Source organism: Natrix helvetica (assembly GCF_964273705.1).
Source record: "Natrix helvetica genome assembly, chromosome: Z".
Lineage (NCBI taxonomy): Eukaryota > Metazoa > Chordata > Lepidosauria > Squamata > Natricidae > Natrix > Natrix helvetica.
In genome coordinates, this window is record NC_138554.1 from 112,386,017 (window position 1) to 112,400,435 (window position 14,419).

Consider the following 14,419-nt stretch of genomic DNA (forward strand, 5'->3'; position numbering starts at 1 on the left):
AACTTCATCGGATGCATGAAATGGTTATCCAGAGCTTTTCCAGGCTCGAGTACGTGCAGAACTAACAGGGAATCCAGCAAGTTATCTCATGCGACTTGCCAGTAGATTGACCCTTCACTACAGGGTCGGTTTAGTTTACCTCCCCGGAGGAGGCCTCACTTCCAAACAGCGCCCCAGCCCTTTCCTTTTGTCCTAGCTCTCACCCCTTCCTTTCCTCCCAGCCAGAACAGCCAAACTACAGGCTCTTTGCAGGCCTCTTCCCGAGCCTGTTCAGCTTCATGACGCACCGTATGGCCATCGCCCATTGGCCGGGCCCCGTCCTGATTCTCCCTCGTGGGACTCACGGGAGGAGGAGCGGAACCGGCGTGCGAGCAGAGCATGCGTAGCTGTAAGGCAGTCTCCTTTCTGGCCACGTCTGCCGGGTTGTCTGGTGTAGCCGCGGCGCAGCAGTAGCAGCTGTTCTGGGTTCAACTCAGCCTTACGAGCCGGGAGAATGCGGGAGAATTCTCAGGGCTGCCGCGCGCCCCCCTGGACGGGGTTGCGTTGGCCGCAGCTGCTGGCGCTGGTTTTGCTGGCACCGCTCGCCTTCGCTTGGGAGAGCGGCGACTTGGAGCTCTTCGACCTCGTGGAGGAAGTCCCGCAAAACTTCTACGCTTTCCTCGGCGTTGAGCAGGTGAAGAGAGAAGGGCGTCTGGGCTATTCGTGGCTTTAGGCTGGGCCTTGGAAGTTCCTGCGAATCCCGGGGCGCTTAGAGGCACCGCAGAGACCAAAGCGGGTTCTGGGGCTTCTCCGGGAGGGGGGGGGCTTCTCCGCGGGACATGGCCTGCAGTGTCTGGTATTAAACCACAGACTTGGGATTCCTTGTAACAGAGAATGGGATCTCTTTAAAGTGGCTTTTTAACAGGCTCAACCATAAGTCTTCCGGAACTTTTCGTAGCTCACGTGCCCTGCCCTGTAGCTGAACACTATTGAAAGGGGCTGGCTTGAAGAAGGCCAGTGTTTTTATAGATAGACATCCTGTCGCCCCCCCCCCCCCGCTCTACATTTCCATTCACTGCATCCTCGTTCTTCTGATATTCTTTATAATCTGGTTTGATTGATTTCTCGCTATTCAAACTTTCAGCGGTATTGCTGGTGTTGCTAAATGCAGCCTTATCACTGTTTCTTCAATGCTGTGACCAAGCACAGTAATGACCTTGAGTTACGACCACAGTTGAGCCCAACATTTCTGTTGTTGAATAAGACATTTGTTAAGTCCCACTTTGTGACCTTGTTACAATTATTAAACGAATCACTGCAGTTAATAAATTAGTAACCTGGTTGTTAAATTAATCCGAGTTCCCTGTTGACTTTGCTTTTCAAAAAGTTGCAAAAGGAGATCACATGATCTTGGGACACAGCAACAGTTGTAAATATGAACCAGTTGTCAAGCATCTGAATTTTGATCACGTGATCATGGGGGGGGGATGCTGCAAGGATCATAATTGAAAAACAGTATTAAGTCACTTTTCTCAGTGCCGTTGTAACTTTGAATGATCACTAAATGAACTGTTGTAAATTGAGGACTGCCTGTACCAAAACTAGTATAGTATAGTTTTGCCATTTCTATATACATATTAAAGTGTATCTGTCTCCACTTATCCCTTTCATAAATTATCGCACAATTTTATTTATATATCCGTCGGGATTTCTGCAGTTTACAGAGTATAAGGAAGTACAATAAACATAAACAAAGTTGATATCCTTGTTCTTGAATGACTTGCTCACTATTAGCAAAGGGGGGGGGGTAATATTAATTATATTAATAATTATACTGGTATTAATAATATTGCTCTGTGGAGCAAGCTTGTAAGTGGCTTAAGTTTATAACCTGCCCATCCACTGAGAACAACTTCGAAGGCTGGTCTCCAGAACTATCAAATGAGACTTGGACCTAATATCTTTCCTGTTATCCGATTTTGTATTGATGTAAAGTTTTTTTTTTGTTCAAAGTTGTGTTAACAACGTTCTTGTGTTTTGAAGTCCTTGATATCAGATTTATTTATTTTTTTGTTTTGTTTTTATACCTGGCTTTCATACATAGTGCAATTGTTGCTGATTTGGATATGGTTTCATTTATTTTATTTTTGATTTGATATTCTGCTGCTATTTTGTTTATTTTGACTACAGGCTACCATACACTGAAAACTGTATATAAATAAACACATAGCATATGTTGAAAGCTTTGGACCTGACTAGTTGTTGGTGAAACTGAAAGTTAAAGGATTAAGGAAACAGTGTTGAAGTTTGGGCTTATTGCTCTGAAATAGATTTGTTATATTGGTATTTCTTAGACAAGGAGATAGTAAAAGCTTCCTCCAAACACTACATCAGTTTGTGCAAACTGTTAGTTCCTTTTATTTAAATTAGGAGGGTTTTTATAAAATGAATTTTATTAATATGAAACTGGCATTCTTGACAGATAACCATTAAACTTAATCCAAAATTGAATTCAAATGCAACTGACATTTATTCTCTTTCCCCTTTCTATCCAGGAACTTTTAAAATGGTTCAATAATTGGTTTTACTACTTTAAAAATGTTATATTTCATCATTGCAAAGAAAATAATGGAAAATGTTTATGAGGGGGAGTTCTCCTGGGGCTAGCCAGCCCTACATTTGTGTGGGCCTCTGTATCCCTCATGTGAGGTGTTATATATGCCCTTCTTTGGGAAACCAATATGGCTTATGCGGCTGCAATCTGCACCAACTGAAGCTTCCAGATATTTTTCAAGAGTAGCCTCATGTAGAGCACATTGCAGTGGACCAATCAGGAGATAACCAGGGAATGAGTGATCAAATAGAAGGCCTTCCTGTCCAGGAAAGGGTATAATTGGTGCACAACGCTGAAATGGGCAGAGGCCCTCCTAGTCACAGTTGCCAGCTGCTTTTCAAGTAGGAACCATGAGTCTAAAATGACTTCCACGTTATGGTCTGTCTAGGATAGTGCAATCCCACCAAAGATGGTAAACTCCTTTATACAGCAGGACCAACCCACAGCCACTAAGCCTTACCAAGGTTCAGTTGATGTCTTCATTTATTTCACTTTGCATTTTGTTGAATTCCTCAGTTTCTACCTTTGAAAATATCCTTAAAATCAAAAGGTCCGTAAACATGTCAGTTTCCTTACGATTGTACGATTAAGTGACCATAAATCGTTGCAAGTGGGGACATGAAGTCCAATATGAATTTTTATGGACATTGCTGTACAACTTTCTTCAGGTTTAGAAATAGATGTGCTTTCTTCATGCGGTGAGATTTATTTATTTATTTATTTAATAGATTTATGTGACCTCCAATTCACTCATGATATGGTGAAGAAAAGTACTCAGTATTAGATTCAGGTGGATGGATTTAAATATCTTTGGGAATATGACGTGCAACTTTTCAGTAACCTTTTCTAATTTTTGTTCCGTATAGTTCCTTTAAAAAAAAATTAATTCCATCTGTATAGCCTCTCATCTGATTCTGAGTGGCTTATAAGAGAAAACTGTATAAATATATAAATAGCATTCAAAACAAAATGATTAATTTAAAAAAAAAAACCATAAAAGAGCAGCAGAGTTCCAAACACAACTCACAAGCAATATTTTAATATTAATAGTGCAATATTTTTGCAATGCACATCCTGTGTCAAAGTACCACTATCTTAGGCTCATGTCATGTAGAATTTTAAAAACATGTAATAATGCTGACCTGTGATCTAGCACATAATATTTATTTATTGAAAGGAAAATCAGTAAACATTTCTTATAGCCCCTCCTCCCAATTGTTTATACCCCCCCCTCTGTTTTCATTTGGATAGCAGGAAGGACATACATTCAGAAGGACTGTACTGTAGCTAGTGACCATTTTTTAAAAATTTTCAATGGTATAAGTGAGCCTTTGAGCATTCCTGAAAATATGGTATTTGCAACAGATACTTCTCTCCCTCCCTCCATCTCTTTCCCTCCCTCCCCCTTGCAGCAATTCTAGGCAGCTTGCATTTAATAAAAGCAACCACATGAAACATTAAAACAAAAAATAGTAACACTAAAATTAATTGTCGTTGTTATGACTTGCAAAGTCATGTACAACTCATCGCAACACCATGGACAACATTCCTCCAGGCCTTCCTGTCCTTTACTATCCTCTGGAGTCCATTTAAGCTCACACCTTTTGCTTCGGTGACTCCATCCAGCCACCTCATTCTCCGTCATCCCTTTCTTCTTTTGCCCTCAGTCGTTCCCAGCATTAGGCTCTTCTCCAGCGAGTCCTTCCTTCCCATTAGGTGACCAAAGTATTTGAGCTTCATCTTCAGGATCAGGCCTTCTAAAGAGCAGTCAGGGTTGATCTCCTCTAGGACTGACTGGTTTGATCGCCTTGCAGTCCAAGGGACTCACAGGAGTCTTCTCCAGCACCATTGTTCAAAAGCCTCAATTCTTTGATGCTCAGCCTTTCTCATGGTCCAAATTTCACAGCCATACATTGCAATTGGGAAAGCCATGGCTATGATCATATACCCTTTATTGGCAGGGTGATGTCTTTGCTTTTTAGTATGCTGTCTAGATTTGCCATAGCTTTCCTTCCCAGGAGCAAGCTGTAGTGTCCTGGCAATGACGTCGGGAGTTTCCCTCGAGTCAGCCAGCAACAGCCAGGTCGTGTCTGATTGGTTAAGACGCGGCCTGGCTAAACGCGGGCAGTTCCCTGTTACTTGATTGGCTATCCTGCCTGACAGCTCCATATAAATAGCTGTCAGGCAGGATCAGCCGCCGATTCTCTCCTGTATTTGCGTGTTCTTACTTCTGTTTGAATAAACTAGTTGACTTTGCCTCACGGCGTCAGTCTGCGTTCTTGCCAACTTAACACAAGCGCCTTTTAATTTCTTGGCTGCTGAAATTAAAAATCAGCAAAGATGGAAAGGAAAGGAGCAAGATGTATATGGGGAGGAGATGGGATCTTTTCCTAGTTCATTAACCACCTCCAGAATGACATGCTCCCATTGCAGCCCCAGGCCACGTTTTCAGACTCTTTTGGAAGGCCAAAAAGGTGGATACAGATTTTACCTTGGGAAACACAATTGTCTAGAGGGCAGGAGCCATGGCAGAAAAACGTTCTTCTCCTGGGCCCTAATCTGAACACATGCCAAGAAGGGATTTAAAGGTAATGGAAACTGTCAATTGGGCCTGGAGGCAAAATGGCAATCTGTGCTGCTCATGCCATAATGGCGAACTGTGGATCAGTCTAGGGGCCCCAAGAACTGTCCACGTAGCTGCATTCTGTGCCAGCTGTAGATTTCCAATACTCTTCAAGTGTAGCCACATATAAAGCATATTCTAGTAGTCCAGGGGTCAGATGGCCAGGACATGGGTGACTGAGCACAGGGATTCCTGATCCAGGAAAGAGAACAACTGATGCATGACATGAAGTTGTGTAAAGGTTTTCCTAGCCATGACTGCTACCTGCTTTTTGAGCAAGAGTCACAAGCCCAGGAAAATCCTCAAGTTATGTACCAGGCCTGTTTGGAGCAATGCAACTCCAGCCAGAACTGAATATGTTAAATTCCTAGATTTCAAAGCCCCATGTGCCCAAAACCATTTAATCTTACCAGGGTTCAGCCAAAACTTCTTGTCCCCCATCCAGAGCCCCACAGATACTGCGAGAGGGCAGGAACAGCATCTCTTGGGTCATCAGGGATTTGAAGTTGAGATAATCATCATACTGATGCTAATTTATTCCATGGTAACAGATGATCTCATCCAGGGACCTAATGCAGATATTAAAAAGGAGTGGGGAGAATACTGAACCTTGCAATATGCCTCTTGCAATAAAGCAGTGGCCGTGAGCTGGATCTCCCACTCTATCAACACCAGTTGAGACTGGCTTTGAGAAAGGAGTGCAGATGGTGCCACCCAACCATAAATCTCATAGCTCGCCCAAAAGATACCATGCTCAATGGTATCAAAGGCTGCTGAGAAGTCAAGGAAAGCAAGGATGGATACACTCCACCCATGCTCTCACCAGATTTACTATGCAGGATGATTGGGTAGAGGCTCATTTTTTTAAAAAAAAATGTAGCAAAGAAACCTGAGGAGGCATAGAACCTGTGGGACAAAAAGAGGTGCTCCTGGATGAGTCAATGCTGTTAGATATCCTGAATGGAACACAGGCATTGGGAAATTTAGTTCCCATATTCATTACCACAAGTTAGTTAGAATGACCAATGATCAAGGATGTTGGAACTGTAATTAAAAAAGGATGTTTTTGATCCTGTCCTAAGCAATTCTTGACAGATAAAAGAATATCTAAATTGGACTTATCCTGAAGAAAATGTCTTTATAAAGGACATTTTAACTTGTAAAAAATCACTTCTGACCAGTAAATGTAAAAAAATAATCTTGAATTTTGTATAAACAAGTAGCTCGTTTCATTGATTCTAGAATGGCAGTTAGTCTTACCTGAACTGCTATTTTCGGGGCTCGGGACAGGAGGCTCCAGTGGATGGTATTGACATTTGGCCATGAGACTGGGATGAAGCTGAAGACATGTCTCTGTGCTCCACCCGTTCTTCTCCAGTTCATCGAAGTGAGCTCCCCCCAGACCTGAAAACAAGGCACAAAGGAGAATTCCCACCACCCTAGCTATCCTACTACCTAGGGCAGGAACTGGAGCCTCCTGTCCGAGCCCTGAAAATAGCAGTTCAGGTAAGACCAACTGCCATTTTCCGGAGCGAGGAACAGGAGGCTCCAGTGGATGGGACCTACCAAAGTTAAGTCCCATGGGCGGGGAACTCATGCTCTGCAATAACCTGCTGTAGCACCCTGCGCCCAAATGCCACATCAGCCGATGCAAACGCATCCAACCTGTAATGTTAGATAAAGGGCATTGAGGATGCCCATGTAGCCGCTCTGCAAATGTCATCTATGGGGGCCTGGGAGGCCCAAGCCGCCGAGGTGGCAGTGCTCGTCATCAAGTATGCCATGATGCCGGCCGGCACCGGCAACCTCTGGGATTCGTATGCTAGGGAGATGGCTAAGCCAGTGGATACTGGCTAATGGTGGAAGGTGTTACCCTCTTACCCAGAAACGAAGGTTGGAAGGATAGAAAGAGTGCTTCTGACCTCTGCAAGGAGGCCGTCCGCTTCAAGTAAATATGCAGGGTCCGTCGGACGTCCAACCGGTGCCACTGCTGTTCCCGTTTCCTAGCCGGATTAGGGCAGAAATCGGGGAGAACAAGTTCCTGGGAACGGTGGAATATGGAATTCACCTGAGGAATTCAACACCTCAACACGGTGTTGTGGAACATGCACAAGTCCTCCCTGGAGGAAAGTGCTCCTAGTTCTGACACCCTTTTAGCCAACGTAATAGCAACTAGGAATACCACTTTAAGGGTTAGGTGCTTCAAGCTAACTGTTCTCAATGGCTCAAAGGGCTCCTCCATGAGAGCCCGTAGCACGGTGGCAAGATTCCACATGGGGAATCTATGCACCACTTGGAGGTGCAGGCTGGAGACCCCCCCGAAGGAACCTCTTCACAACGGGTAGTTGGGTGAGAAGGACAGGACCCTTGCTCGGGAGGATCATGGCAAGGGCAGCTAGTTGCCTGCACACAGTAACCTGGGAGAGACCCTTGTCTAGACCGTCCTGGATGAATTCCAGGACTTGCGGGACTGAGGCCCTGGTGGGCTCAACCCGTTTTGCCTGGCAGCAGGAAACAAAGACCACCCATGTAGAGTCATAGATCCTCGAGATGGAATTTCTGCGAAAGGCCTCTATGGTTCTAATCACCTGCAGAGAAAATTGAGTTCCCTTTAGGCACTCCCGCTCAATCTCCACACGGCTAGTTAGCTTCCCTTGGTGCAGCTCTCTTTCCCCCTCCGGAATCTGCCATGGAGGCTGGATTGACAGGATCTTGAGGTCCGCGAACCAGGGTCTCCTCGGCCAGTGAGGAGCCACCAAGCTCAGCTCTTCCTGCTCCCTGACTAGCTTCTGAACTACCCCAGGAAGGAGGGGAGGGGAGGAAAAGTGTACAGAAGCCACCTTGTGCGAAGGGCTTCGACTCCTTCTGTTCCCTGAGCTGGGAATCGAGAGAAGAACCGTGGAAGCTGGGTGTTGGCTCGAGTGGCAAAGAGGTCCACTACTGGCTGTCCGAATGTCCGGCAGATGTTCTGGAACAGCTCCTGGGATAGGCTCCACTCTCAGTTGTCCACCGTCTCTCAACTCAGCCAGTTGGCCTGATAGTTGTCGATCCCCGTGTTGTGCTCCGCCTGGATCTACCACAGGTGTCTCTCTGCCCAGCTGCCCAGCGATATTGCTTCGGTGTGCAGTGCCTTGGAACGTGTGCCGCCATGCCGATTGATATGGGCCTTGGCTGCCACGTTGTCGGTGAGGACCAGGATGTGATGACCCTCGACAGCAGTCCGGAAATGTCAAAGCGCCAGATGGATCGCCCGGAGCTCCAGGCAGTTGATGTGTTGGAGCTCCTGCCAGGACCACCGGCCCTGCGCCAACTGGGACCCCAGGGCCGCCACCCCACCGAACAGGCTGGAGTCCGTGGTGAGAATGAGGCCTGAACTCGCACCACTTGAGCAAGGCTGGGGACAGCCACCACTTGATGGAAATCAGTACCTGAGGGGTGGCCTCAACCTTGGCTGGTGAACTGCTGGTGTTGGCCCTCTGGAACAGTAGGAGTTGCCACTGCAGAGTCCTGCATGCAACCGTGCCCACGGTACTACCTCGATGCAGGATATGAGTTTTCCCAACAAGCTGGATAGAAGGACTATGGGAACATAACAGTCCCTAATGATTTGTTTAACCATCTTAATCAAACTGGCCCTGCGTTCCAGGGAGATAAAAACCTTCCCTGCAACGAAGTCTATAACTGCCCCTAAATGGAGAATTCTAGGACGGGGTGAGGAACAATGTTCCCTCTAATTTTTTTTCAGTGTGAGCAGAAAAGTATAGTGTTTGAGCGGCACATTTTTATGCCTGAGCACCTGAATTTTTTTCACAAATGTCACCTAAGGCAACAACGAAATCAGTATTATTTGAAACTCAAAGTTATGTTTCTTCAAGGTACTCGCTTAATTAAAAGTGTTATATAATGTCAGTATCACTTAACAACGCTCCTGCTTAGCAACCAAAATGTTTGCTCAGGAACTCTGGCATTTGAAGCACGCAAGTCTTAAAGCTGTCAAGTTACAAGACCCTTGCACCCCTAACCCTTTAGGAAAAAAAAAACCCATGGGTCTTCAAACCTGACAGCTTTAAGACTTGTGGACTTCAACTCCCAGAATTCCTCCTCCAGTCATGTTGGCTCAGGAACTCTGGCATTGAAGTGTGCAAGTCTTAAAGCTGTCAAGTTGCAAGACCCTTTGCACCCCTACCCCTTTAGAAAAAAAACCCAGGGTCTTCAAACCTGACAGCTTGAAGACTTGTGGACTTCAACTCCCAGAATTCCTCCTCCAGTCATGTTGCGGCGACATCATCTCCATGGATCCATCTTCGGCTTTTTTACACATGGGGCAGGGCTGCTGCTGAAGAAGCCGACGAGCCCCTGCCGCCACCAGAATAACAGCTGCCTCCTCCTCCTCTTCCAACAGCACCACTACATTTGGAGTGAAGCCGCCAAAGCTCCCGCTGGCGCACCCCTCCACTCGGAGCACCGCGTTATCCCTGTTGCCTTCTCCGCCGCCGCCATGCTTTTGAGAAGCCATGAGGCCTTTTTCCCCTGCTCCTGCCCCCCCCCCCCGGCTGCCTTCCTACTGGCCCCCGCGGCCTCATGGCTCCTCAAAAGCACAGCAGAGGAGGAGTGGGCAGGGTAACGCAGGGCCCAGCTCAGGTGCTCCGAACGGAGGGGGAGGCGCCGCTGCCATGGGCGGGGGCGCCGGCGGGAGCTTTGGCGGCTTCACCTCTGCCGCAGCGTCGGGTGCTGTTAGAGGAGGAGGAGGCGGCAGCAGATATTCCGGTAGCGGCAGGGGCTTTACTTTAGCTGCAGCGCCGGGCGCAAGCAGCTAGGATTGGCCGCCCACAAAGGACCTCGTCCCCGGGCTTGCTTTCTTGGTGTCAGTCGCCCCGCGCTCATCAAAACAAGTCCGGGGAGGTCCTTTGCGGGTGGCCAGTTCTAGCCGTCTGCAAAGGCCCTCCCCAGCCTCCGGCGCCTGTGACAGCAGAAAGCACTGTGCGGCAGTTGGAAACTGCTGCGCAGTGTTTTCTTGCCACCTGCACGGGCGTGCAGCCGCGCACCTTAGAGGGAACAGTGGTGAGGAAACTCTTTTCAAAGTTGACGGAGAACCCAAGCCCCTGAAGGGTGTCCATCACCTGCCAGAGGTCTGCCCTCATCTGATCCGGGGATGTCCCCTGGACGAGGACGTCATCCAGGTAGCAATGCAGTTTAATGGGGAAACCCCTTAGGTAGGCTGCCACCACTGCCAGTACCTTGGTGAATGACCTAGGTGCAGAGGATAACCCAAAGGGTAGGACCCTGTATTGGTAGTGGTGACCCAGATAGGAGAACCATAGGAACCACCTGTGTAGTGGGAGGATGGGAATATGGAGATAAGCCTCCGTGAGGTCTATAGATGCCATGTAATCCCCCTCCTGTATGCATGCTAGAATGGATTTAAGCGAGGCCATCTTGAACTTGCGATACACAAGATGTAGGTTCAAGAGCTTCAAGTCAAGAATACTCTCCAACCCCCCGAAGCTTTCGGCACGAGGAACAGGTTTGAATAGAACTCCTGGTCCGAGGGGACCAGTTCTATCGCGGCAATGTCAAGCAGATGCTTAATGGCCTGACGCATCCATCTGCACTTGTCTAGATTTTGCGCCGGGCGAAATGTGCGAAAGTGGTTGGGGGGAATGGAGAGGAACTCTAGCCGAAGCCTGTGTGAGACCGTGCTGATTACCTAGGCGTCAGAGGAAATCCTCGCCCAGGCCTCGGAGAAGAGAGCCAGGCGACCGCCAATGGGTGGGATCGGGTTCGACCTATTTGCCCCGGTGGTAGAGGTGGCCACCTCTCCCTCGAAAGGGCCGCTTACTCTGAGACTGGAAGCGGGATCTGTCCCTACTGAAGTTGCTGTCAGATGTCGTCTCTGACCTGGGAAAAGAGTACCTGCTCTGCTGAGCCTCCTGTTCCAGGGGACGGTACGAGGGCTTGCGGTAAAACGGGGTTGACCTTTGTTCCGCCTTCTTCGCCGAGGTGAATAAGAGTTTTTTCTTGTTTTGTCCTCCATGAGGAGCGGCTCCAGGGCTGCCCCGAAGAGGGAACCCCCGTGTAGTCTGCCGACGCCAGCTGCCATTTGGACTTGCTGTCCGCCTGCCACCCCCTGAGACAGAGGAGGCAACAGGAGGTCACGGATAGCCCTGCAGGCAAACTTCATTGCGTTTAGTGTGGCATCAGCCGAAAACTGCTCCACTGCCACGAACTTGTTTAAATCCTGATGCAGTCGCACATCCTCTGGGGGAATGCTTTCCTGGATCTTCTCCATCCACAGGATCACTGTGCGATTGAAGAATGAGGCCGATGCTGCTGCCTTGATGGCCCAGGCTGCTGACTGCAATGTCTTCCTCAGGGTCATTTCCTCCTTCCTGTCATCTGCCTTAAGGTTGTCTGCTACGTCTTTGGCCACCAGAGATGCAGGAGACTCCAGAGCCACCACAGGTGGGTCCATGGCAGGTAGCTATAATGCTTGGGAGAAATCTGGCTCAATGTTATAAAAACGTCTGTCGTCATTGCCAGGGTTTGGAAGGCAGTGGGCTTTTCCCATTGTTTCTTCATAACTTCCAGGAAGAGGTGAAGGGCAGGAATCTCCTCCTTCACCACCTTGGGTTCAGAAAAAACTGGGTCCCCAGGCTTTTTTGCTGCAGGCCCATCTGAAGCGCCCTCTTTAGCCCCCTCCCTAGCTCCATCTATCCCCCCCTCTTCTGCCTGTGCAGCAGCACACGCTTTGCATAGAAGAGACCGGAATAAATTTGGGGGGAATAGTCCAGTAAATGCCGGAGGCTCTGGCTTGTTATCCTCCTCATCCTCAGACAGGTCAGGATCTCTCTGGGGTCTGTCCCCTGCTACGGAACCTTCACTAATCAGGGAAGGATAGGCAGGGTGGCTCATGGGATTGGGTGGAGGCCGAGTCTGAGATGAGCTGGCCCTAGGATTCCCACCTTGATCTGGTGTTAAGGACCAAGCAGTCTGCTGTTGCAATCCATGTGCAATTCCGGAGGCAATTGCTCTTTTGATGAGATTTTTCAGCCCCCTTGGCAGATTATCTAAATCCAGAGAATCCCAGCCAGAATTCTCTGGCTCCTGAGCTACCCCAGCTTGGGGAGCTAGTGTGGACCTGGGTAGGGCCTGATCCTCCCTAGGATACATGTGGGCGCAGGAATCTTCCAGGTCCACGTCCTGGTCCTCCAGGGAGGAGAAGGAGACTTTACTCCCAAAAATCTCCCTAGGGAATCTGGGGAACCTGGAGGGTGTCCAGGCTGGAACACATCTCCCAATGGAGATCTGGAGTGGGGGGGGGGGAAGCACTGAGATTACCCTGCAAGGCACTCAGTTTTTCAGCCCTGGAAAAGGTCTTTGAGAGGGCCTTGTGCCTCCTCAGTTCGTCCCTCAGGGAGGCACGAGGGGGGCGGGGGTTGGTAGCCTTTAGGACCCTGGCAGAAGCAGTGGGTCGTTGCCTTGTTGAAGGTCCCTCCCCATAGGAGCATGGGGGACGAGACCTCTCCCCCTCCTCCACCATCTTGGCCACATGGGGGAGTAAGAAAAAAAAGGAAAAAAAACTACTCACCCTTCTTGCGCAGCCTCCTGGCTCTCCCTCTCTTCCACTGCAACAGTTAAAGGCGAAAACAATATCAGTGAATGCTGCTTTCTCCCCCTCTGGGCAGCCCCTGCCTTAATACTGAGAGTGGTGTGTTTGGGGGCTGCCGCCGAGGCTTGCCTCGGCCTGGGTAGCTTCGTGCGCTCTCTTCTGCTCCCCGGCGCGCTCACAGTTGAAAAGAACTTTGCGTTCTTCTCAGCGCTCTGTACTCGACACGTGTCGAATCCAGCCGCCAAAGCCGTTTAAAAGTTGATTGGGGCGATGGGGGGGCCTATGGGCTGGGAATCCCTAGCCTCTAGCCTCCCGATCGCAAGAAACCCCAGGGATTGGTGCCATGTGTTTGGCTAAGCCGGAAATGGCCGCTGCGACCTCAGCGCTCTCTCAGATCCCTAGGACACAAAGTAGCACTCCCTGATGGTTAGGAAGAAAAACCACGTAAAGCTACTTACAGGCTAGAGCAGAGAGCTAGATAAGGAGGCAAGGAGGTTCCAGTAGAGATAGAAATTGCAGGAGAAGTTTAAAATATGACTCGTTATTTGGACTGAGATGAACTGGAGAAGAAAGGGTTGAGCACAGAGGCGTGTCTTCAGCTTCATCCCAGTCTCATGGCCAAATGGGCGTGTCAGTACCATCCACTGGAGCCTCCTGTCCTTCGCTCTGGAAAACAGGATAGGCTTTTGGAATGACAAGAGTTGCAGATTAAATTGGGAAATCAGAAAATATTCTGGAAGAAGACAGCACTTAAACCACTTTCATATTGCTGCTTCATCTGTGTCCAAATAAGTTACCAGAAATTGAACTTGACTCAAAGAAGAGTTTATTTCTATGCAATAAAAAGATCCAGAGCTGCTTGGTTTTTCACACTCTTATTTTGCTTGCTCAGACAGCAGGAATTGAACAGTTTTTGAGTATACTGAATGGCCTTCAATAAAACCAGACTGAAGTACCAATTATTGTAACTGTAAATTTCTCAAGCCTCCTGCTAAGTTACTTTGCATGAAATTTTAATTCTCAATGTCTGGACCAGTGTAAGAAAAACTCAATAGGGTTCTCCCCCTCTTTTGCTTTCCAAATTCATGAAAATGGATCAATCTCTTAAATTCTTCAATACCTAATATGCCCATTGATGCTTTTTCATTTAAGAAGCTTAATAGTACTTTGGTACATTGTGGTAAATGTTTTATTATTATATATTTAGAAGTCAGCATTTGCAATACGGATGAATATTTTATGATATGGTTTAGCATGAACCATCATCCTGGACTTATTATAATGACTGAAACCCGAATTGCTAAAGTACTCACAAAGAAATGCGGGTCTACTTTTCCCCCCACCCATGTTCAGAAGTTATAAGGTCAGAAGATGCACAAAATTTTTAACAAGGCCGATACTTGTAAACATATTTTTCTTCTATTCTGCATAGTCTTGTACATTAGATGTATTTCAGATGGAGTTTTTTCTTTATAGGAATTGGCACAACGTTGAAACCTAGGGCATCTTGATACATGCTTGTTGATTTAGCAGAATTGATTTTTAAAATGCCAGATACATTTGTGTTGCTTTTTCTACCATCTATTGTTAGTCC

The 14,419-nt window shown here is 47.7% G+C and overlaps 1 protein-coding gene across 2 annotated transcripts in view; it reads left to right on the forward strand.

The window, feature by feature from the left end:
- Window positions 1-365: 365 nt before the first annotated feature.
- Window positions 366-14,419, forward strand: part of DNAJC1 (DnaJ heat shock protein family (Hsp40) member C1) — a 112,512-nt gene continuing 98,458 nt past the window's right edge. The window contains exon 1 of one of the 2 annotated variants that reach the window (XM_081971696.1): window positions 366-673. In XM_081971696.1, coding sequence (XP_081827822.1) covers window positions 494-673 — 180 coding nt within the window. In that variant the 5' untranslated portion in view covers window positions 366-493. The remainder of the gene's footprint in view (window positions 674-14,419) is intronic. The other variant, XM_081971697.1, reaches the window with a different exon arrangement.